A 23,085-nucleotide genomic window follows, 5' to 3' on the forward strand; every position below is an offset into this window, starting at 1 on the left:
TATATTATATATGAAAAATCTCTGCATCTATGTCTATATCTATATCTATATCTATAGCTATATCTGGGAAAAATAGTTTTAGAATGTTTAGATTTACCAGTTATTCTGAGCTCGATGATTAAAATTTAACATTGGCTATAGGGAGCAATGTTGATCCCCAACCCTATATTATTCTAAAGAATATATACACGTATCAAGAAGGGCTTTAGAGACAGACAGTATAGCATTCCTTGATACGTATATATTTCCTTGAATTTGTATTTTGGCCACACCGCCATCTATCTTACAGATAAAATGAATTGACTCACTATATATTAGATTCTATATTTTATGGCAATCAAATATACAAAATAAATGGTTATGCTGTTCGTGACCAAACTTCTTTCAAACACACACCCCACTCGACTCAGAAATGAACTTATTTGGCTAAAGTGACGGATATTGTAAGTCTATTGCTACAAAAAATCGACCACCTATATGATATTTGTGTTTGAAATAGAAAATGTGGACTGTCGCATGTGGAATAAATGAAGCACTGTAGAGCTCATTGCGCATGGACTTATTATTTCTTTTTTCCATTATTTAAGTTGCGATTATAAGCTATTAAAAACCCCTTTTTAAACAGAGAGGAATGTTAATTTACAGGAGATTTTTTTTTCTGGGCAACCATTGATAATCTCTTTTCTCTCAGGAGAGAAAATGAAAGCAGAGTGACAAATATTTGGTTTAAAACAAAATCAATAAAAACAAAACAAAGAAAAAGGCCCGTAAAGAGAGATTGCCTTGAGGATTTTGTTTTCCTCACAGCTTTTGATGTCGAAGGATCAGACGGGGGGGATGGAAAATAGAACATTTTATCTTTAGATGAGTTGAAAAATAGCCACGACGAGTGGGAGAAGATAGGTATTTACAATCAACTGATGCGTAAATATTTGACAGATGAATTTCTCATTGCACTTTCTTTTCTCTTTCAAACAAACACACACTGACATACTAACACACGCACAGACACACATTGCTCTCACACATATGTATATATGTATATATATATATATATATATATATATATTTTTAGTGTTGGTGGGTACTTGTAGGTACGAGAGTGCTCGATAATGTTGGCTAGAGCTAATATAAAATATAAATGGAGTCACTCACTTATTAATGGCCGAAACACATGTTTCTGTGGTCTCCATTCACGTCATCAGTCGCAATGTCCTAAATAAAATCTTTCTACGACATAGCGATGACACGTGGACGGACACAGAAACATGTGTTGGCATTAAAATGAGTGACTCATTTATATATATATCATATATATATATATATATATATAATATATATATTATTATATACCACGAAATCAATCCACCTTACATCAAAAACTTGACAACCTCTTTCGGTAATAAATTATTCAAACTGCTACAAAATGCTTCACACAAGACCACATCTTACACCCTATCATGAACAACAAAATAAGAAACCCCATCAAAATAGGATGCACCTGCAGGTCAAATAAACAAAACATTACATCTTCTTCTTCTTCCATTAAGGCCAAAGCTTCTGGCTGAAGATTGTTATGGTCGTCTTTTCAGTAACAGGTGTTTTAGAGGGAAACAAGGAGGGATTTTTGAAGCCATCAGTCGAAAGGGTTTGTTTACAAATGGTCGGTAGCGAGTTCCAAAGTCATCCAACAACAAACGAAAACAATCGCAGCCAGAACAGCCTTACAACAACCTCCGAAAAAAATGTTATTGCAGGAACCAGGCAACATGTCCACTAAACGGCAATATTGTCTGACACAAAACGTTATATACCAAGAGCATTTACAATCACAGATACACGCAAACAAGAATCATACATTGGACGTACACAATGTTCCTTCAATACCAGACACAATCTACACAAATCTTCTTACAAAAACTTACACATACGACATTCTTCAGCATCAAACGAACACCTTTGAAACTTAAAAAAAAAAAACAAAAAAAAAAAAAACATCAAAAAAAAAATTTAAAAAATAGAAAAACAAACAAACAGAAAACATACAAAACTACATCGCATGGAAAATCATCTCCAGTTCATAGTCATACTCCACTTCATCAAAATTTTCAAACTCTGATTAAAAGAAATATTCTGTAGCATCACGAAACCAAACATGGTAACACTCAACTAAAGAAACGAACTTACATCTTCATGTAGACAAAGAAACAAACATCTTTTATGTAATTACAAACCAGGCGCGACCGAAAATATACGATGTCAATATGTCCCGCAAATTGAGAATGCAAGAAACCATATCGTATTAGTTGATGAAAATTATTCATATATATATATATATATATATATATATATATTATATATATATATATATATATATATAAATATTAGTTCTCTTATATAAGGAATGAAGTTGACGTCACTCAGCTCTTTGTTATTATTTTTAGACAGCCTGCTAGTGATAAGTTCTAACTAAACTATATCAATCAGACTAAACTTTCACGGTTACACATAGTATTGTGTGTCAGAATGTTATATCCGGCTGGCAGATGTTATGAGCATTTTACCTCAACGCATAACATCAATATATTGTGCGTAATGCATGTTTGTATGGTGCACGGAGAATTACAAGTTTAATTTCATTATCCTGAAGTATAAAAAAAGATCTTTTAATCTATATCTGGTTATAAATTTTCAGAATTAGATTTAACTGGCAAGCAATCAACACAAAGCCTCTTCCAGTCTGTTTTAAAATTGCAAATGTGAAAATAGGGCGTATAGATAGCCATTTTAGGGATGTCGCAATATGTCTAGCCAACATAGAAGCTACCTATAGTGTGAATGCTTCTCTCTCTCTCTCTCTCTCTCTCTATTTCTCTCTCTGTCTGTCTGTCTGACTGTCTCTCTCTCTCTCTCTCTCTCTCTCTCTCTCTCTCTCTCTCTCTCTCTCTCTCACTGTCTTCATTTATATGTATCTGCCCATCTATGTCTATATATCTATCTACTTATCTTTCAATCCATCTATGTGCATGCCTATTTTTCTATATATCTACATATGTCTCTGGCTGATCGACTATTTCTTTATCTGTCTGTTTGTCGGTCTCAACTTCTCTTTTTCAAATTCATACCTTATCTCTCTATTTACCTCTCCAATAACTGATAACTCTCTCTCTCTCTCTCTCTCTCTCTCTCTCTCTCTTTCTCTCTCTCTCTCTCTCTCTCTCTCTCTCTCTCTCTCTCTCTCTCTCTGATTCCCAGTTAATGAGAACTCTTGTTTGGACAGACTACATGAAATCACACTTTTGTTCCAAGTTTCTTTTCCAATATTTGGCCCGCAAGGTGACAAAGGAAACTATGTTTGGAGTTTCAGCTAAGGATAAAACCACAAGATTAATTGGATTTTAGATTGAGAACACATTCTATTATAAGCTGAATATTTTTCTAAAATGTCAAACTCAATTCAGAATAGAGTCCCAGGTTTTAGTCCCGCTATGAGCGGCGCATAGTCAAGTCCTTAAAAAATGCTCTTTACTCACATTCTCTCACGTTACTCAAGTGTAAAATGAGTACCTGACCGTTAACAGCGTTGTCTCCGTCAGAAATGAATTTTAATATCGTCTAATCGGCGTCAGGCCTCGTTGTTGTTGACTAGGGACCCAGTGTAAAGCTCTTTGAGCACGTTTAGTGGATATTGAGCCATATAAGTGCTCCATTTTTTTCTATTTTGTATTGGAAATTTTAAATTCTTTTTTGAGGCTGCTAGGCCATGTGGTCTTATGGTATGACACTCGCCTTCGGATCGGAAGGACCTGAATGCGAGATCCAAGCGGCGCATAGTTATGTCCTTGGTAAAGGCTCTTTACACACATTCTCTCAACCACTCAGGTGTAAAATGTGTTCCTGAACGTTGACAGCTTGGTCTCTATCGGAATAAAATTGTAACATCGCCTAACAGGCGTCATGTCTCGTCCTACATGCTAAGTGTTGCTGTTGGCTAGGGACCCCTTGTAAAGCGCGTTTAGTTGATATCGCGCTTTATAAAAGCTCAAGTTCATTTGTTTGTTTTTGTTGTTTTGTTTTTTGTTTTTTCTTTTGGGGGGGGGGGGGGGGGCGTTAAAATTTTGAAACAAAGTCTTTTTTTTTTTACAGAAGATCTTAGTAGTGGAACTAACTTGATGCAGTCATATCCTGAAGAGAAAACCAATTCTCTAATTTTCTATTTCTAAAGATAACTTTTTAAGACAAACTTCTATGAACTAAGAATTTTTAATTAAAAGAGCAAAAGCAAACAAAAGACCGAAACAAAAAAGAATGAAGAACAAAACATAGCCAAGAACAACAAAAAAATACAACAATGAGACCACAAATTAAATGTCACCAAAGTCGTAAACAAGTATTTATAGATTTATTTAAATAACATACAGAATACAAAAGAACATAGACTTGTGAATCCTTATTGACAACAGGTGGCGCTGTCTGAAGTCTGAAATAAAGGACAGTCCTTCACAGGAAATCGATGGCGGGCAGGCGACGATAACATACAACTTCAAACCAACTTTGTGTCTTTGAATGTCGGGCAATTTTAATGGAAAACGGTGCAATAAGAGGGAAAACACCCTATTACATTTTTCCTTTTTGATATGGGATATGACAATGTGTTGATAGCACGAGATAAAAAGAGTTTTCTAATTTAGATTTGATGTTTGGGCTTTTTACAAACTGTTTTAGTGGACATTGTATAATATATTTGAAATTTCTTTCCTTCTTCTTCTTCTTCTTCTTCTTCTTCTTCTTCTTCTTCTTCTTCTTCTTCTTCTTCTTCTTCTTCTTCTTCTTCTTCTTCTTCTTCTTCTTCTTCTTCGTCTTCTTCTTCGCCTTCTTTTCTTTTTCCTCCTCCTCCCCCTCCTCTATCTCCTCCCCTCCTCCTCCTCTCCCTTTTCTTCCTGCTTCTTCTCCACTTCTTCTTCATTTTCTTCTTCTTCTTCTTCTTCTTCTTCTTCTTCTTCTTCTTCTTCGCCTTCTTCTTCTTCTTCATCGCCGTTGTCGTCTTCTTCTTTTATCACTGTTGTTGTTATTATTGTTTTCATCATCATCATCATCATCATCATCATCATCATCATCATCATCATCATCATCATCATCATCATCATCATCATCATTATCATCGTCGTCGTCATCATCATCATCATCATCATCATCAAAACCATCATCATCATCATCATCATCATCATCATCATCATCATCATCATCATCATCATCATCATCATCATCATCATCACCATCATCACCATCATCATCAACATCATCATTATCATCGTCACCCTTGTGTATCTCGAAGTAATGAGCGAATTTCAAGACTTGTGTTATGACACTCGACTACTGACCTGTACGTCTCTGGTTCGAGTACAGCTGTGGTGACGCAAAATTGTGTCCCTTCGAGACGCTATATTTTCTCATCATACTCGGGTGTAAAATGAGTATCTTGCCTAGTATTAGGGTTTTCTCTATCAGAAAATACATTTTTAATAACCTTTCAGACATCGTGTCTTGTACTTTAAATTAAGTGGGGCTGTTGGTATGGACCTGTTGTTTAAACCCTTTGAGAAAATTTAGTGATTTTGGCTCTATCTATCTTTATTGTTCACAATTTAATCGTGAAACAATTTGTCCTATTCGTCTGCAATACAAGGGCCAAAGACGCCGACTCTGTCGTGCACTGTAACAAATCTACTTTTTTTTTTCAATTTGGCCTCAAATCTTTACATACTAAATCAATGGATTATAAGACAAAGAATAGTTTGTCTGAAGTCTTACGTAGTTTATCCGAGCCATGAGTCCCATGAAGCCTGAGTTTATCCAAGAGTCTATAGCGTAAAACGAACAATAATGAATAATGATTGTTTGTTATCCTTTAAATAAAACGCTAGTTTATTACAAAGTTCTTTCCGCCAGATCTAACAGACTGCTGGATGGACACGGGGTTAAGGAAAAAATATATATCGACTCCAGCAACTGGGATCAATCTCGGTCTATTTTTGCATGTGTAGCGAGTGCACTACCCATTGAGTTATCAGTACCTCAAATATTTTTGAAGTCTCAGGTCTGATACTTTATACTTTCTGTGGTTATCTCAATCTATTGTCTTAAAAATGATATTTTCTGGCCAAAATTAGAATTTTAAAAAAGGTTTTGTCAGTGGACGGTAACACAATGGCTAGCTGTATTTGATATGAACCCAGAACACACAAATAAAAGCTCCATCCATCTATTGACACTCGTATTTGAAGTAGTTTTACCATGTCCATTGTCTCTATTTGGGGAACGTGCTGTGGCATTTCAAGGCGAAATGACCAATGTTATCCAAGTAGGTGGTCGTCCATATATATGAAGATCAATGTGGTTTTTGAGAGAGCAGTAGGTATTATTAATTGGAAATAAAACAAAACAACGGAATTAATTCAACATAATGAATAGTTCAATAGCTAGTTTGTCGAACTGTCCTCCAGAAGTTTATCCCAGTTTCTATAGCGTGAAACGGACAGTAGCAGTTGCTTGCTATCCTTTGGATAGGGCGCTGGTCTATCGTAAAATACTTTCCGCTAGATCTGACAGACCCAGCTACCCATTCACTGCTAGGTGGACAAGGGGGTCAGAAAAAATCTTGACCACACCCAGGATCAATATCGGGCCCTTTGCGTGTGAAGCGTCAAAATGAAAGGAAGTTTAATTACGGTGATATACGTCGGAAACTAATATATAATATACAATAGTATTACAAGAGACATGTTATCGATTAGATGTGCTTCAGTAAAATGCTGATTATTTCATCCTGTCCATCAATTGTAACCGACACATAGAAATACGTACAATCGTATAATTTAAAGACAATGTAAACCAAATGACAAATTCCCATTTTTATTTTGGCAATAAAGATTATATATTATTAAAAGAGATGATTTACTGGCGACGTATCACCTCTCTGTCGGTCTGAAACAGTTTTTAAAAGATTTGAGTGACTTCACTCATTCTGTTGATGGTCAATCGATAGCACTTTGTCACAGTTCGTTCTTGTAACATCAATCAAAATACTGATTTGAAAAGCTAGTCTTCATTTTGATTGGTTAGTAAAATCGACTGTAAGATACAGTACCAGCTGTTGTAGACCTCCTCATAAGCTGATACTTACTTATACTTTCCGACTGCGGCTACCATTCGATTGAGAACATTGTAACATATACTGCGTTTTTCTGAAGAAAATAAATATCAAAATTTTAATATTTGGGTCCATTAACTTTTCCTTCAAATATCGATCGACTAAAATGACCCTCATTTTGTCAAAAACTCTTAAATATGGGTCTTCCTTGAAGGAGTAGTTTTTTGGCCAAACTATTTTTTTTTAAAAATGTGTTGAGGGTTTTTCCGATTACGATCATTTTCATTAACAGATATATTATAATCAGGATGCTGATTTGAAGATTTACCATTGTTTTGTTTGGCTGGCAGAAATGAAAGCAGGAAATAGACACACAGTAGGTCGTCATAGACAGTTTCTTTATACGTCCTTAACAAGTTCCTTTCTTGTTTTGTCCGAGAAAGACTGATTGCTTAGGGCGGTTTTCTTTTTTTCTTTTTTTTTTTCTTTTTCCTTTGTCTGGCACTGTTTCTTAAACACTATTTAAAATCTTTATTTTAACCCAGTGAATGCTCACTAATTCCTCAATTTGATATTATCTCGTGGTATGACACAGCGTGTGTCCCGTTCGAGTTTCGCTGTGAATGGCGCATAGTTGAGTCTTTGTAGATATCTCTTCACTCATACATTCTCAGAATTCTCAGATTTAAGATAAGTATAGAGATATCTTTCGAGGTTTTAAAAACGGATACTAGTTTGCGTTGGTTTGAGATTATCTCCATTACAAGAATGAGATCGTGACAATTTGAGTTATCAGACCTACACCGAACTACACGACGCTTGGAAAGGCTCTTTGGGTGCATTTAGTTGATACCGCCTTTTAAGTAAGCTCACTTTTCTTTTCTTTATTCTTGTTCATTTTACACAGATTTGTGAGGAGGGAGATGAGCACCATTATCGAAGATCCTGCTATTCCATTGGTCGGGATGAACGGAAAGAAAGGATCTAGAGTACTCTACACAATGAGGACACCCAGCAAATCGGAAGAGGAGAAAGGGAGACTATCGACACGATTTGAAAATGTTGGAATTAAATTGTCCCTCCGCAAAGAGGTCTATGTGAAGAGAAAGAAGATATGCGATGCCTCCCTGGCAATGGCAGTGATTGGTAAGTGATAACATTAATAATAGATTGCATTATAGGTACCTATATGATCAATCGTCAAATCAGATATTGACTTGACTTATTAACTTATTTTTACGTCTATGTGGTCTAGTGGTTTGACACTTGCCTTCGGGCCGCTGAGCGGCGCATAGTTAAGTCCTTTGAAAAGGCTCTTTACTCACATTCTCTCGCCGAACTAGATGTAACGTGAGTACTTGGCCGTTAACAGCATTGTCTCCGTCGGAAAAATAATGTATTGTTCAGACATTATATTGATGAAGATATTACAAAGATGCTTGTTAATTCGTTTATTACTAGCAGATTAGATTATTGCAATTCCCTTCTCATTGGCTGTCAAAGTAGATTAATTCATCAACTACAAAAAATTCAAAATAAAGCGGCTAGACTTATAAAATTAACGAAAAAAAGAGATCATATAACACCAGTTCTCCAGGAATTGCACTGGCTTCCTGTGAAGTATAGGATAGAATTTAAAATATTGTGCTATGTTTTTAGATGTCTGGATGGATTGGCTCCTGAATATTTGCAGGAACTGATTAAAAAATATGAACCACTCGAAATCTAAGATCATCTCAGTCCTAACTTCTAAAAGTTACCACCTCAAAATCCACTTTCGGTGAAAAAGCCTTTTCATTCATAGCTCAACGCCTATGGAACGCACTTAGTCCTCGGACAAAGTCCTGTGAAAACTTATCATCTTTCAGGAAATGTCTGAAGACTGAGTTGTTCCGCGAGGCTTATTTTTCATGAAATGGATGTTGCTTTGATTCTGTTTTTTGTATGCATGCTTATTATGTATCATGTAGTGTCGTGATTTTTAATTTTGTTGTTTTTAAACATTTTTATTTTTATTTTTATTATGTAAAGCGCCGCAGAGCACGATTAACGTGGATGTTTAGGCGCTATATAAATTCATTATTTATTTACTTACTATTACTATTACTAGGCGACATGACTCATCCTGCATGTTAAGTGTTGCTGTTGGTTAGAGACCCCTTGTTAAGAGCTTTGAGCACGTTTAGTGGATTTTGCTCTTATTATTATTACTATTATTATTGTTATTATTATTATTATTATTATTATTATTATTATTATTATTATTATTATTATTATTATTATTATTATTATTATTATTATTATTATTATTTTAACTGGTCGATAATTGAAGACCGAGTTTTTTGGCTAAATTTTTAAAGATGTGTTTTGTTTTATTTATAGTGGATAACACAGAATTGATGCTGCCGGATATACATATTTAGAATTAAACAAAAAACCGAAGCAAGAAGGTTAATGACCTTTCGAAATGAAACCTGTCGCTCACATGAGCGATAGACTGGACGATATCCACTGGGGAGCCCAGTCACGGGTTTGATTCCCTTGTGGATCGACTCCCATTAATGGTCAATAGACAATTTCTCACTGCCGACGGAGTTAGACAAAAACAACAAACATCTGGCCGACGAAATCGAACGACATAGTGTCAAAGATAAGGTCAGGCGTTTGTTACGCATGGCGATCTGGATACTTGTATTTGGATTGGATAATGTTAGAAACGATGATGATGATGATGATGATGATGATGATGATGATGATGATGATGATGATGATGATGATGATATTGATGATGGTGAAAATGTTGATTATAATGATGATGGTGAAAATGTTGTTTATGATGATGATGATAATGATGATGATGATGATGATGATGATGATGATGATGATGATTATGATGATGATGATGATGATAATGGTGGTGGTGGTGGTGGTAGTGGTGATGATGATGATGATGATGATGATGATGATGATGATGATGATGATGATGATGATGATGATGATGATGTGATAATGTTAACGGCAATAATAATAATCATTATATTGCCAAAAGTTTATTGTTAAACGAACAGTTGGAAACTTGATAGGTCAGAAATTTGAGTCTCCACATTAACCAACGCCAGACATTTTACATCAAAGTCTCATAGAATGCTATTACTAGGTGAACGATTGGGCTAGAAAATCAGATAACCTGGTATTAGCCTTATTATTTTTAAGTAATGGCTGATTTTGTCGGGCCTTTGACTTAGATAACCACCTAGACATTTTAAAAATAAGATTGTGTTAGACTTGTTAAATTATCAATGGCTTGTTGATAATATTTTAATTATAGGGGAAAACAATTTTGTTTCTAAAATATATTTTATACAAAGGGTTTAGTCGACTGTCTGATGTTGAAGCCGTAAAAGAGACCCGAGTGAATTTTAAGACCTTTGAAAAGTGACAGTAAAAATACATAAAGGAAAAGAAATCCTGATTGGTAATTTTATTTTTCTATGAGGAGGAATTTTTTATTCAAATGTTTTAATTTGATGTCCTGCCCTTCCTGATAAAACGGATGTTGTCATTTCAGTTATTTAATACACTGATGGGGACCCTCAAAATATTCTGGAAATGTGGCGAGTCTTTGCGGCCATCAACATCAAAGGAGTCCAGTCCAGTAATAGAGTCTACAAATGCAGGCTAATATTGGCCAGTTTATTAAATATACTAGATATATGGATCGAATTTTTTTTATATATATTCAATTTAAGAACGTTTGACATGTTGACGATATGTTTCAATTGATCATGAAGTAAATCCTTCCTTATCAAAGTAAAGAAAGGCGTGACGTCAGTGCATTGGTAAAATGGTGAAACTGTAAGATTTAAGTCATCATATTTTCCCCTCAGTTTCTTTATTCTCGTAATGATAGACATTTAAATAATACAAGAAAATTTTAAAGACGTCTAACAGGCAACTGGTCTCGTGCGACGTTATCAATTTGTACCGTATCACTAGTTTGGGAATAAATGAAGCATTTTAAAGCTCATTAGTCATGGGGAGGACGTGATGTCAATGTTAATATTTATTGGTTCAATTTTTTTTCACAGGGATCATGCTGATGGTTTTAGAAACAGAACTAGCAGCCGCGAACATCATCACTCGTTCAGATGCGATGTCTATCATTCTAAAAATCTCGATGACCGCATCTACCGTGGCATTGCTCATATTCATCTTTATCTACTACAAGCTTGGCGTCCAACTGTTCACCATCAACAACAGTATGGACGATTGGCGTCTGGCAATGGATAAACGAAGGATATTCACCTTCATGGTCGAAATCATCATCTGCATGGTACACCCCATACCTGGTGAATTCTACATCAAATGGTACACGACCGATAGTGATGGAAACCTTGTTCAAAAACCCGTCAGCGTTCCTCTGGACGTTGTGTTGTCCTTACCAATGTTTCTACGACTTTATCTCGTGTGCAGGTTCATCATGCTTCATAGTCGTCTTTATCAAGATGCTTCTTGCCAAAGCTTGGGGGCGCTAAATCGAGTTCATTTCAACTTCCGGTTTATCTTCAAATCTTTCATGACGCTCTACCCGGACTATTTCCTCGTGGTTTTTATGCTAGGATTTTTCATCATCACTAGTTGGACACTTAGACTCTGTGAGATGTATAATGATGCCGAACACGCCAATGTACACGGTAGTTTCATGAACTCAATGTGGTTAAATGCCATAACATTCTTGACTGTCGGATACGGCGATATCGTTCCAAATTCTTACTGCGGACGTGGCATAGCTATTCTTACGGGAATTATGGGAACGGGGATCACGGCGCTGGTGGTAGCCGTGATAGCCAGGAAATTGGAACTCTCTCATGCGGAAAAATACGTTCATGATTTCGTTCTAGAGATAGACATTGGCAATAAATTGAAAGTTCAGGCGGCAAATGTTGTGAAGTGTGGATGGAAAATGTACAAGTACAACAAAATTAGCAATAAAACCCCAGCACAGGAAAGAAAGCTGCTACATTTGCAGACTCTGCTATTGTCTGCGATTTACAACATCCGGGAATTAAAAAATAGGAGACGACGGCTTTACGACAACGCGGTAACTTTGGTCGAAGTCAGTAAATCTCAAAGCGAGATTTCAGCTTCTGTCAAATCTATCAGGATGAGGCAGATCTCTTTGGAAGAACGAATCGCTGGTATGGAGAACACGTTGGCAATGGTTTACGACAATGTCTGTGCTTTGAGTAATTCTCGAACCGATGGAGTTTCTTCTACTTCTAAGACTTCTTCATAAAGAAATGAACGACAAAAATGGAATGGTTTGGATTTGTTTATGATTCTATTATTTGTAAATAAAATGTTGAGAGGAATTAAGATATATATAAAATAAATAATTCCTTTTATTCTTCCTCAGAGGAAGTTCTTTTAGGGTTTATCTCGAGAAAAGATCATGATAACCCAGTCGTCAGCAACGCTGCCAAGTGTACAATAGGGTTGTTTAGTCACAGAGAGAAAGATATGCTGACAGAATGGTTCCGACCCATGTCTCATGGGTGGAAGTTCATTGCCTAATCCACCCGGCCATCTCCCATGCCCTTATGGAATTTGAGATTTGATTAAAATAAATTGGGTTAGATGATTGTATACAGAGGTAAAAAAATAAAGAAAATGTATTTGTGACATTAATCATATATTAACTGCTAAATGATGTGTTTTGTTTAATGTTGTTTTAATGAGGAAGTTTAAGACCTCTTTAAGTGTCTGATGTATAAAGGATATTTATCATTTCAACCATCTTTGACACGGCAATATATATATATATATATATATATATATATATATATATATATATATATATATATCTATATATATATATATATATATATATATATATATATATATATATATATATATTTAAAAAAAGAAATTAGAGAGATCATCAAGTGTGTAGAGTTTTATTAGAATTAAAGAAAATTAACGATATTGTTTTCTAGTTAATTCATTCTGTTTCTGAGGATTTCGCTGTGTGAACAACACCAAATTATGATAGATGGATTTAGATATTTGTTTACAACAAGATTAAAATGACCAGTATATTTTTGACATATATATATATATATATATATATATATATATATATATATATATTATATATATATTATAGTTATAGGGAAGTGGAATTTATTTTTAGATTCAAAAGAATATTTTGATAGACAAGTTTGCTTATTTGAGCACACTGAAGGTTTTTATCCTTTATACCATCAAAAATTTTGTTGTTTGTGAGGTGATAATTGTAACTTGAATGTAATGTTATTTCATCATTAATTATGTGTAGACTATTAGTTCCAATATGCTAGTTATTTGTTTCATTTGTTTTCATTAACGATGACATACTTATTAGTGTAGCACCGGTATTAATCTCAACTGTGATGTAATATTAGATACTTAATATAAATAGTTTTATCTAAATGGATCAAGTAGATATGAAGTTGAAAAAATCCACAGAAAGAGCCTTATGGCATAGCTAGAACACTATGTGATTTCGAATAATTTTCTCTCATAGATAGTCTCTTTCTCAACAAATCGAATACAAAAAGTTGTATTTGTCTACATCTGTACTAGTTCTGTCTAGAGTTACACTGGGGTCTGAACTTCGACTGCTCTTGTTTCTAAAATACATAAATGAAAGTTCCGGGAGAGTCGATGAAAGAACCAAATTAAAGTCTTTTGCTGACTGTAATCCGCTAGAGAGAGTGTTAAAACATTTGAAAACACTGATATCCTATAAAACGACCTCACTCAACAAACTGCAGGAATGGGAACGAAAATGTGGAAATTCTTTACAAACTGAAGCAAATTGAACCAGACTGCATTATATACCAACAAAAATTGGATTTAAAGGCAACAGTTGATTAACTAGGATACTACAACATGTCATGGAATAACAATATTAAAATTTCCCCCGATATAAAAAAGAACTTTAAATTTCAGGAGGAAAATATTAACATCATGTGCTACAATGTCTGTGTTAGACCAATCTTAGAGCACATTTGTAGCGTAATGGATATACATACCAAACAATCGGACCAGAAACTTTTGCTGTCTCGATTACTTTTCTTGATTTATAACCTCAGCACATTATTGCACATTATTTAGAAGTTGCACAATAAGTAAAGTACATAAGTGACAAAATAGGGAGAAGGTGTGAAAAAGTGTCAGATAAAGCAATTTGTTTTTTTTTTTGTATTGTTTCTTGTATTTTTCTTTCTTCTTTCACTGGAACTGTTTCAAACACACTTTTTCAAATCACAAGTAGAATAGAAATTTTCAATTTCTCTTGGGAAAAGAGATTTGAATTATGTGTCTTATGCATTATAGTTTGCTTAATTATTTTAGACCATAACTAAATAGCAATAACAGATCTTAAGGTTGGTTTTGTATCATCTTTTATCTCCCTGGGTTTTTTTTTTGGGGGGGGGGAGGGGTTGGAGGGGGGGGGATCTTTTGTTTTTTCAGACCTGTAAACTTTACACGATCTTCCTTTTGCATTGACACTGAAATGACTAAAGGTGGAAGTGGCTAATACGTCAAAATATATTATATTTAAAGGCCTGGTTCAAAATGAACATTATTGACTTTTTTTTTTTTAAACTTCATATCAATTTTTTAAAATGGTTTCTTGACTTTAATCCTTGACGCCTCGTAAACTGATATGGCATGTATTATTTGATTCTTACTTGAACTTGAACTTATCAATCTATCATTTGCAAGTCTGATAACCGAACGCATTTCTGGGCTTATTATAGCATTGCTGTAATGGACGATATTTTGAGCCTATCACAGTTTGGGTTATCAGACCTTCAAATGAGTAAACGTCAAATCGAAGCCATTATTATCGAAGACCACTTGTTGAGCTTGAGTCTATCGAATGAGTTTATGTTTAATTTTTATTATTTCATTTAATTGGGCTTTTTGTTTTCACACAATAGGTCATTAATGACTTTTTAAAATCTAATTTAATTGTCGATACCTTTATTCAGTATGTAATAGATTTTGACGTCATTGGATTTACTGGAAAAATAAAAATAATATAATGTCTTGGTCTAAATCTAGACAAACTTTGAAAAATTGTGATCCTGAAAATGTAAACTATCAGGTAAGTCCAGTGTTTGGTAACCAATACTATTGATATACCTAATTTATTCCGAACATATTCTTTCTAAGTGACACGTTTACAATGTAATAAATACTAGACATTGTGTTTGTAGAAAGGTCAAATAACTTATATTGAGATTTCAATTCCCAAAGAATTGGTTTGTAATAATTTATTCTCAAATAGCAATACAGACCGTGTTGACGTTGTTCCTAGTATTTCAAGATTGAATTGGCTTCTCTACTTATTATGTTGAGATAGCAAATAACGGGTCTTAAAGGTACGTAATGTATTTATATTATATGATTGTATTTAATTGTATGAAAGTGAAAAATTAGAAAGCAGGCATTTGTCGATGCAAAGTGTTAGTCTTAAGAGTAGTTTAGAATTCAGTATCACATAGGAACATTCATGAAAAAATATTACCCCTAGTTGCCTCGATAGCTCAGTGGTTGAGCAATCGTTTCAAAAGTAACGGGACCAGTATGGATCTCGTGTACAATCGAAATTTGTTTAAAAATCTGACTCGCGGTTTATCCAGCAGTGACTTGGTAGCTGGGTCTGTAAGGTGTGGCGGATATTACTTTGCGATAGATCAGTGTTTCATCCAAAATGTGACAAGCACCTGTTTCTGTTTAATTGATACAACGGAAACTAGGATTAGGCTCCAGCTCCATGAGTCCCATGGTTCTAAATTATGTCTTCCTGCACTCGTGGCAGGGTTGGCTAAAGAAACGCACATTTGTCAGATAATCAGGAAGACTAAGACTGACTGAAGTCTAGGAAAGCTGAGATTTTTTAGATTATTTTTTTTTTCTCGTGTCTCTAATTTCTTTGTCTGGGATTGCAATATACAATATTTTGTGCTAAAAATGTGTTTATATTGTAAAACATGAAAGAAATTTTTAGAATTGAAGACTTACAATTCAGTAGAATATTTGACTATGACTAATTTGTTAGATTCTTAAATCCAACCTTTGGACATCTTGACAAGTTCTGTCGTACTCTGAAGAAAAAACAAATAGAAAAAGAAATTAGGCCAGAAAACTCGACCTTTAAATATCGATTAATTAAAAATGACGTCCAAATTTTTTAATTTTTTTTTGTTTAAGAGTTCGACAAAGTGGGAGTTCTTTTTATTTCGTTGATAATTTGAAGTTATAAGTGTTTCTGGCTAAAATTTGAAATTTATTGTTAATGTGCGAAAGAGGAGTTGAAATTTACTTGAAAGTTGAAATAAAGAATGGACTCTGGGACAGTCAAAAACATGGTTGATTAGTTGTCTATGATTGGATATCATTATTGTCGATTTGAATCACAAGATATATATATATATATATATATATATATATCTCAATTGTATGTTGCTCAAAAGCTCTGCTTCTCCTAATAAGAATAGTTAGAACTGATAGTTCATGTAAATTGAATTTGAAATACTCTCTCGTGTGTTAATAATTCGAGCTTCTGTAGCTGGGATATTTTCAAAAACAAAATGCGAACAAATTTATTTCATAACAAGGTGATGGTTTAACCATCTGTAATAGCCATTGGTCTGCCAAATTCTGTAGAAAAAAAAACACAAATATGAAATTTTGGCCAGAAATCACATCTTCTAAATATCGATTTATTTAAGTGACCCTCATCTTGGCAAAAACTCTCAAACTTGAGACTTTGCTAAATTCCAAGTTTGAGAGTTTTTGTCAAGATGAGGGACATTTTAATCGATCGATATTTGAAGGACCGGTTTTCTGGCCAAATTTTTTAAAAATGATTTTTTCCAGAGTACGGCAGTGATGTGGTTGCTGACATTCATTGAGACTCACTTGCTCGTTTAACACGATATTGGCGTAAGGTACTTAATATAGGACGAATGCATTGAGAAAAGTTTATTGGGTTTCTAGTATTTAAGACAAATGGAATTCAGAAATGTGGCAGACTGCCTCAAAACTTGAAAATGTATAGGGCAATATCCACTAAACTGTGCTCAAAGTGCTTTACAAGGGTTCCCTAGCCAAAAATAGCACTAAACATGTCATTTTCGGACAGATAAAACGCTGATTATGGCCAGGTACTCATTTTACACTTAAATACGGTGCCACCACCACCAGCGACTATGTGTTCTTGTTTGAGTGACACTCGCTTTCTAATCAGAAGGTCCTAGGTACAAGTCCCGCTCTGAGCGGCACATAGTTGAGTCCTTGGAAAAGGCTCTTTACTCACATTCTCGCACCGTACTCAGGTATAAAAAAATAATCCCTGGTCGACGTTATCTCTGTCGGAAAAAAAATGTAATATCGCCTAACAGGCGTCATGTTTTGTCCTATTTGTAAAATGTTGCTGCCTGTTGGCTAGGAACCCCCTGCAAAGCGATTTGAGCACGTTAAGCGGACATTGCACTATATAATTGCTCTTTTTTATGCAAGAAAAGTTTTCTTATCAATAAATTATACAAAAAGCGCTTTGCCAGTGTTTGGCAGTAAAAATACTATCAGAGACATTGGGTTAGACACTTATGGTAAGACTTTTCACTGTTTATCTCAAAAGAGGATATTTTTGTTTTAAAATATCTTTGTTTTAAAGATTTGAAGAAAAGTCTTTCATAGGTCGATCACTGGTCGACAAGAATCTGGTATTGTTACTTGGTGTAAAAATATCATATCTATACTGCCTTTTTATTGAAGAACCCAGTCTGTGCTATTTGGTTAACATTGCATATAGGCTACTGTGGGTTTTTTTTTAACAACGGCAGTATAGCATAACCAGTTACGACTGTGCGGGCAGGGCTAGGGATGCGCAGGAGAAAACAAGGCGGCAAATGACAATCGGGATCGAACCAGATACCTTTGCGTGTAAAATGTGTCCTCTGTCAATTTAGATACTGGTCACGAACATCCTATATTATTTATTCATTGGGTAATTCTTGTCAAAAGCAATGCGGATTCAGACTGTCATGAAACCATTGCTTTGTGTGTTGTGATTACGAATAAGTCAAATATACACTGAGAATAGGAAAAGGGGGTGTGTGTGTGTGTGTGTGTGTGTGAGATATACATTATCATATATAATCGTTTTTCATTATCAATATATATTCGTCGGTTGTCGCCGACGTTGTCGTCATTATCATCATCATCCTCATCATCATCATCATCATCATCATCATCATCATCATCATCATCATCATTAACAACATCATAACCAGCACCAAGGCCACCAATACTATATCATATCATCTTCATTGTTTTCGTTATGCAATTGTGATGATGTTGATTATAGTAGTGATCATCACATTTGTTGTCGTTTTTGTCGTGGTCATCATCATCATCATCATCATCATCATCGTCATCATCAGCATCACCATCATCTTGATCATCTTAATTATCTCTATCGCCTACATCTTACTTATGCCCATAGTCACAAATAACTAATGGACCATATCTCCCTACCTCTTGATACAATTGTGCAAATAAACACAATATTAGTGTCAAAGCTGATGTTGAAAAATGTCAAATGTTGCTTAATATTATTATTATTATTATTATTATCATCATCATCATAAATGTCATCATTAACATTGTTATTATTATTATTGTTGGTATTATCATTACTATTATTATTAACATTATTATTATTATCATTATTATGATTATGGTCATGATGATGATGATGATGATTATTATTATTATTATTATTATTATTATTATTATTATCATTATCATTATTATTATTATTATTATTATTATTATTATTATTATTATTGTTATTATTATTATTATTATTATTATTATTATTATTATTATTATTATTATTATTATTATTATTATTATTGTTATTATATTATTATTTTATTATTATCATCGTTATTATTAATATTATTGTTATTATTATTATTATTATTATTATTATTATTATTATTATTATTATTATTATTATTATTATTATTATTATTATATTATTATTATTAATATTAATATTATTATTATTATCGTTATTAATATTATCACAATAATCATAATATCAGTGCTATCACCACCATTCTTATTAATATCATTGAATCACCATTGTTATCATAATATATCCTCTCTCTTAATTTCATCTGAGGATGAAATACAACAACAATAATGTATATGTGACCAGCCGTCTCCAAACGGTATTATGCCGGGATCAATTCGATGCTGAAAATTGAATTTATAACGACGAATACGAAACTTGGGGTTGTTATCGCGGGAAATAAATACCATCTCTGGCATTGCATAAAACTCCCAAGTTCGAATTTCTCATTATTTTATTCCTAAATTCACTTTTCGGGGTCCTATTCATTCCGACATAATACCGTTTTGAGACGGTGGGTGACCGTTGATGTACTCCTCCTCCTAATCATGACGATTATCTACCTTCTTGTTTGGTGTGGATTAGCTCCTGATCTATGTTACATTATGACCAAATCATTAAAATCATATTAACATTATGGCGTTTCACAAGATGGACATACTGTTAATAATATAATAATATACTATAATATATTTATGTCAAGTTACTACACTGTAAACTGTAATATTACAGTACTCGTTGGGTTCTGGCACGCTCTGCAATACGGCACACTGGACCTAAGTGACCGAATTTTATCTATACAATAAGTCGTTGCCTCCCAAGAGCATCGGATTTCAGCACGCTCGGATTCTAACACGATTTGTGGCTTCTCCCTAGAGCGTTCCAGAATCCAGCGATTACTGTAATATTATTATGGTGTTTCACGAGAAAAGAGAATACACGCTCTCTGTCAAGATGCGCATACCGCTAATAATAATATAATATAATATATCCTATTTATGTCACGTTACAACATTGTGACTGTAATATTATTGATATTCATTCAATGTGCAATGTGCGTGAGAATTAATTTTTGACTTTACTTAACTTATTGACGAATAAATAGACAGTTAGGGGTATTATCATTACTATTGTTTTTCCCGTGCGAAACCTAACATGCAAGGAATTAAAGAAAGTTCCACCTGAAAATACCAAGCGTTTCGTTATTTTATTTTTTAAATCTTTAACAAGTTAACTAAGAAAACCGCGAGTTTAAGATTTTTGCCAGAAAACTCGTCCTTCAAATATCTATCGATTTGAATTATCTTCATTTTGGATAGAGAAAAACCCCTCTCAACCCTTGGACCTCGCGAGGTTCCAGGTTTGAGAGTGTTTGTCAAGATGAATGGCATTTAAATCGATCAATTTTTGAAGGATGACTTTTCTGGTCAAAAATGTAAAACGTACTTTCTAGAGTACGGCAGTTAACTGATTAAGACGTCTGTTGCTGATGGTAGGATGAAAATGATCAATGACCAGAGTAAGAATGTCAACGATCGTCTGCCCATGGCGTTGAGTCGTAAATATATTCAGCTCCCATAGTGGACAGGCAGGCACTTACTGTGTATTCTATCTCCCGACGTCTTTTTCCAACTTGCTTTCAGCCTTTGCCTTTGAATGAGATTACTTGGTTTTGTCCTGGCCCTGGTCAAAATCCTTGGCTGGGATGTAAACAGTCATACGTAGGGATATAGTTGGCGGAGACCTGTGCTTGTGTCGGTATGAGAATTTTAGGTGATCTCAAACGAAGTAAACTGATAGTATGCTCTTGAACCATTCCCCTTTGTCTTACATTTTCTCGTATACTTTTAATTGTAAGTCTTGATTTATATACTTTTTTTATTATCCCATTTTCTTCCTTTTCTACTGGCGCTGAAATGATAAAATGCGTCGCAAGCTGCGTAAAATCCTTTTAAAAAAGCAAATCCATCAGTGTGCTGTGCAAGCCCTGATATTTTAAATCGGTTAAGTGAATCCCTCTTACCGAGTATCCTGTGATTGTGTCTGGCCGACACTTCTAGGTAATCTCAACACTTGCCACACGAATAGATTTTCTCTTGGTCCTATTTAATCTCCTGGATGTTTTTCTTCATCCTCCCTGCCAATCTTTGAGCAGTGAATACGTAACTGAGTCTGATTAGCTATGTCGGAAAGCATTTTGCGAGAGAACAGCGTCCTATCCAAATGATATTCAGATTTAGTACGATCCTAAGATACTAAAGTTGATATGAATACACCAGAATGCAAGAAGCGCTTGATCTGGAAGTGGCGATTTTAAAAATCTGATTAAAATTTGTGATTCAGTTTAATATCAAATCCCCTTTGTTCATTCAAGGGAAAAGGTTTCTCTCGAGTTTATCTAGACGAAAATTAAGATAACCCGGGGTTAGCCGAGGGGCAGCAAGTTCTTGCTCAAGGAAAAATATAAGATGCTAACAGCGAGGCTCAAAGCTGTGACTCGGGGGATACGTGTAAAAATTTATCTACTCAGCCATCCGTACAATTAACTTAACTCCTGAGACAGTTAATAAGAAATGTTACATTGAAAAATCGTATCGTTACATTCAAGGGTGAGATTGCAATGTAAACAAGGTATTGTGGCTACCAAAAGTCATAGGTTTTGTTTCAGAATTTTTTTAGAAATACCGTTCCCTTTGAAGCTGCACTGTGGTGGCAAAAAGCTGTGTTTATTTTAACATCCTTTCTTTTTTTTCAATTTGAAATAAACAATTATATTGTACTCTTCTTATTCCTTTCAAGTCTGTAAGTTCAATTTTGAAGATTCCACATTATTTTTCTTTCATTGGAGATGTGAGACTATCCGATTGTCTCAAAGTCGATGGTATGAACGAGTACAAGTGGGCAACCACTCTTGAGTAGGAAACCATAAACTTGGATGACTTCCTCTTATTTTGTTGAATATCACCGAGGGGTAATTTCACTTGGTCGTGTATGCCTTTGCAAAATATTGTTAATTTTGTCACGTCTTCTTCTCTGTTGTAGCAGTTCATAATCTAAATCAGTTTCATGTTTTTTATATTTGTTGTTTTGATTTATAAATTTCACTGCTCTGTTTTGTATTTGTTCGATTTCTTGGATTTCCGATTTATGGTGAGGGTCCCTGAAAGATCTACTATATTCTAGTGTAGGTATAAGTTTCTTCTGAGGAAGCCTAAGGTAGAGTTAGCATTTTGCTTATGTTTGTACATGATCTTTCCAATTTAGTTTGTTAGTTATTGTTACTCCTATATATTTCTCCTCGCTTACTTCTTCTAGTAGTTTTATGTATTGTGTATGTTGAATGTATGATTTTTATGTTGTTTGTGAATTTTAGAACCTGGCACTTCTGAGGATGGAATTCCATGCTATTTTCTATTTCCCAGCATTGTAAGCGATAAAGATCAGCTGGAAGAATGTCTGTGACACGTTTAGTTCTTATTGTCCGATAAAGAAGGCTGTCATCTGCAAACAATCTCAGTTGGGTTCCTGGTGTAAGTCTTTCTGCCATATTATTAATATAGATTAAAAATAGAAGGGGGTTGGGAACTGCACCCTGAGGAACACCAAACACCACTTGGGCTGACATTGATGACTCACCATCCACGACAACTACCTGTCTTCGATTGGTCAAGAAAGGCATAATCCGTTGGAATTTATTGTTTCGTGTTCCATATCTCCATACTTTCAGTGCCAATGTATGAAGGTGGACTTTGTTGAAAACGTTGCTGGAGTCTCTGACAGCAAAGCGCATTAAAACGGCAAGCACTGTAATTTAAAAGGAAGATAAAAGATTTAAAAATTTTAAAATAAATAAATAACACTACCGCGCCATCCCAAAATCCCTAAATACTCAGCACATTGTGTAAACATCAGAACTATTAAAATGCTAATTCTAATGCTATTCTTTTCTATA

General features: G+C 34.4%; 1 protein-coding gene across 3 annotated transcripts in view; it reads left to right on the forward strand.

Annotated features, from left to right (window-relative positions):
• Positions 1-12,464, forward strand: part of LOC144967968 (small conductance calcium-activated potassium channel protein-like) — a 137,754-nt gene extending 125,290 nt beyond the window's left edge. For all 3 annotated transcript variants that reach the window (XM_078905793.1, XM_078905792.1, XM_078905795.1), the window contains 2 exons: positions 8,058-8,296; positions 11,239-12,464. In XM_078905793.1, the coding sequence (XP_078761919.1) occupies positions 8,074-8,296; positions 11,239-12,446 (1,431 nt within the window). In that variant the 5' untranslated portion in view covers positions 8,058-8,073 and the 3' untranslated portion in view covers positions 12,447-12,464. The remainder of the gene's footprint in view (positions 1-8,057; positions 8,297-11,238) is intronic.
• Positions 12,465-23,085: the final 10,621 nt, after the last annotated feature.

Source organism: Berghia stephanieae, chromosome 3, assembly GCF_034508935.2.
Source record: "Berghia stephanieae isolate SIO BIC M18660-M18661 chromosome 3, UCSD_Bste_1.3, whole genome shotgun sequence".
Classification (NCBI taxonomy): Eukaryota; Metazoa; Mollusca; class Gastropoda; order Nudibranchia; family Aeolidiidae; genus Berghia; species Berghia stephanieae.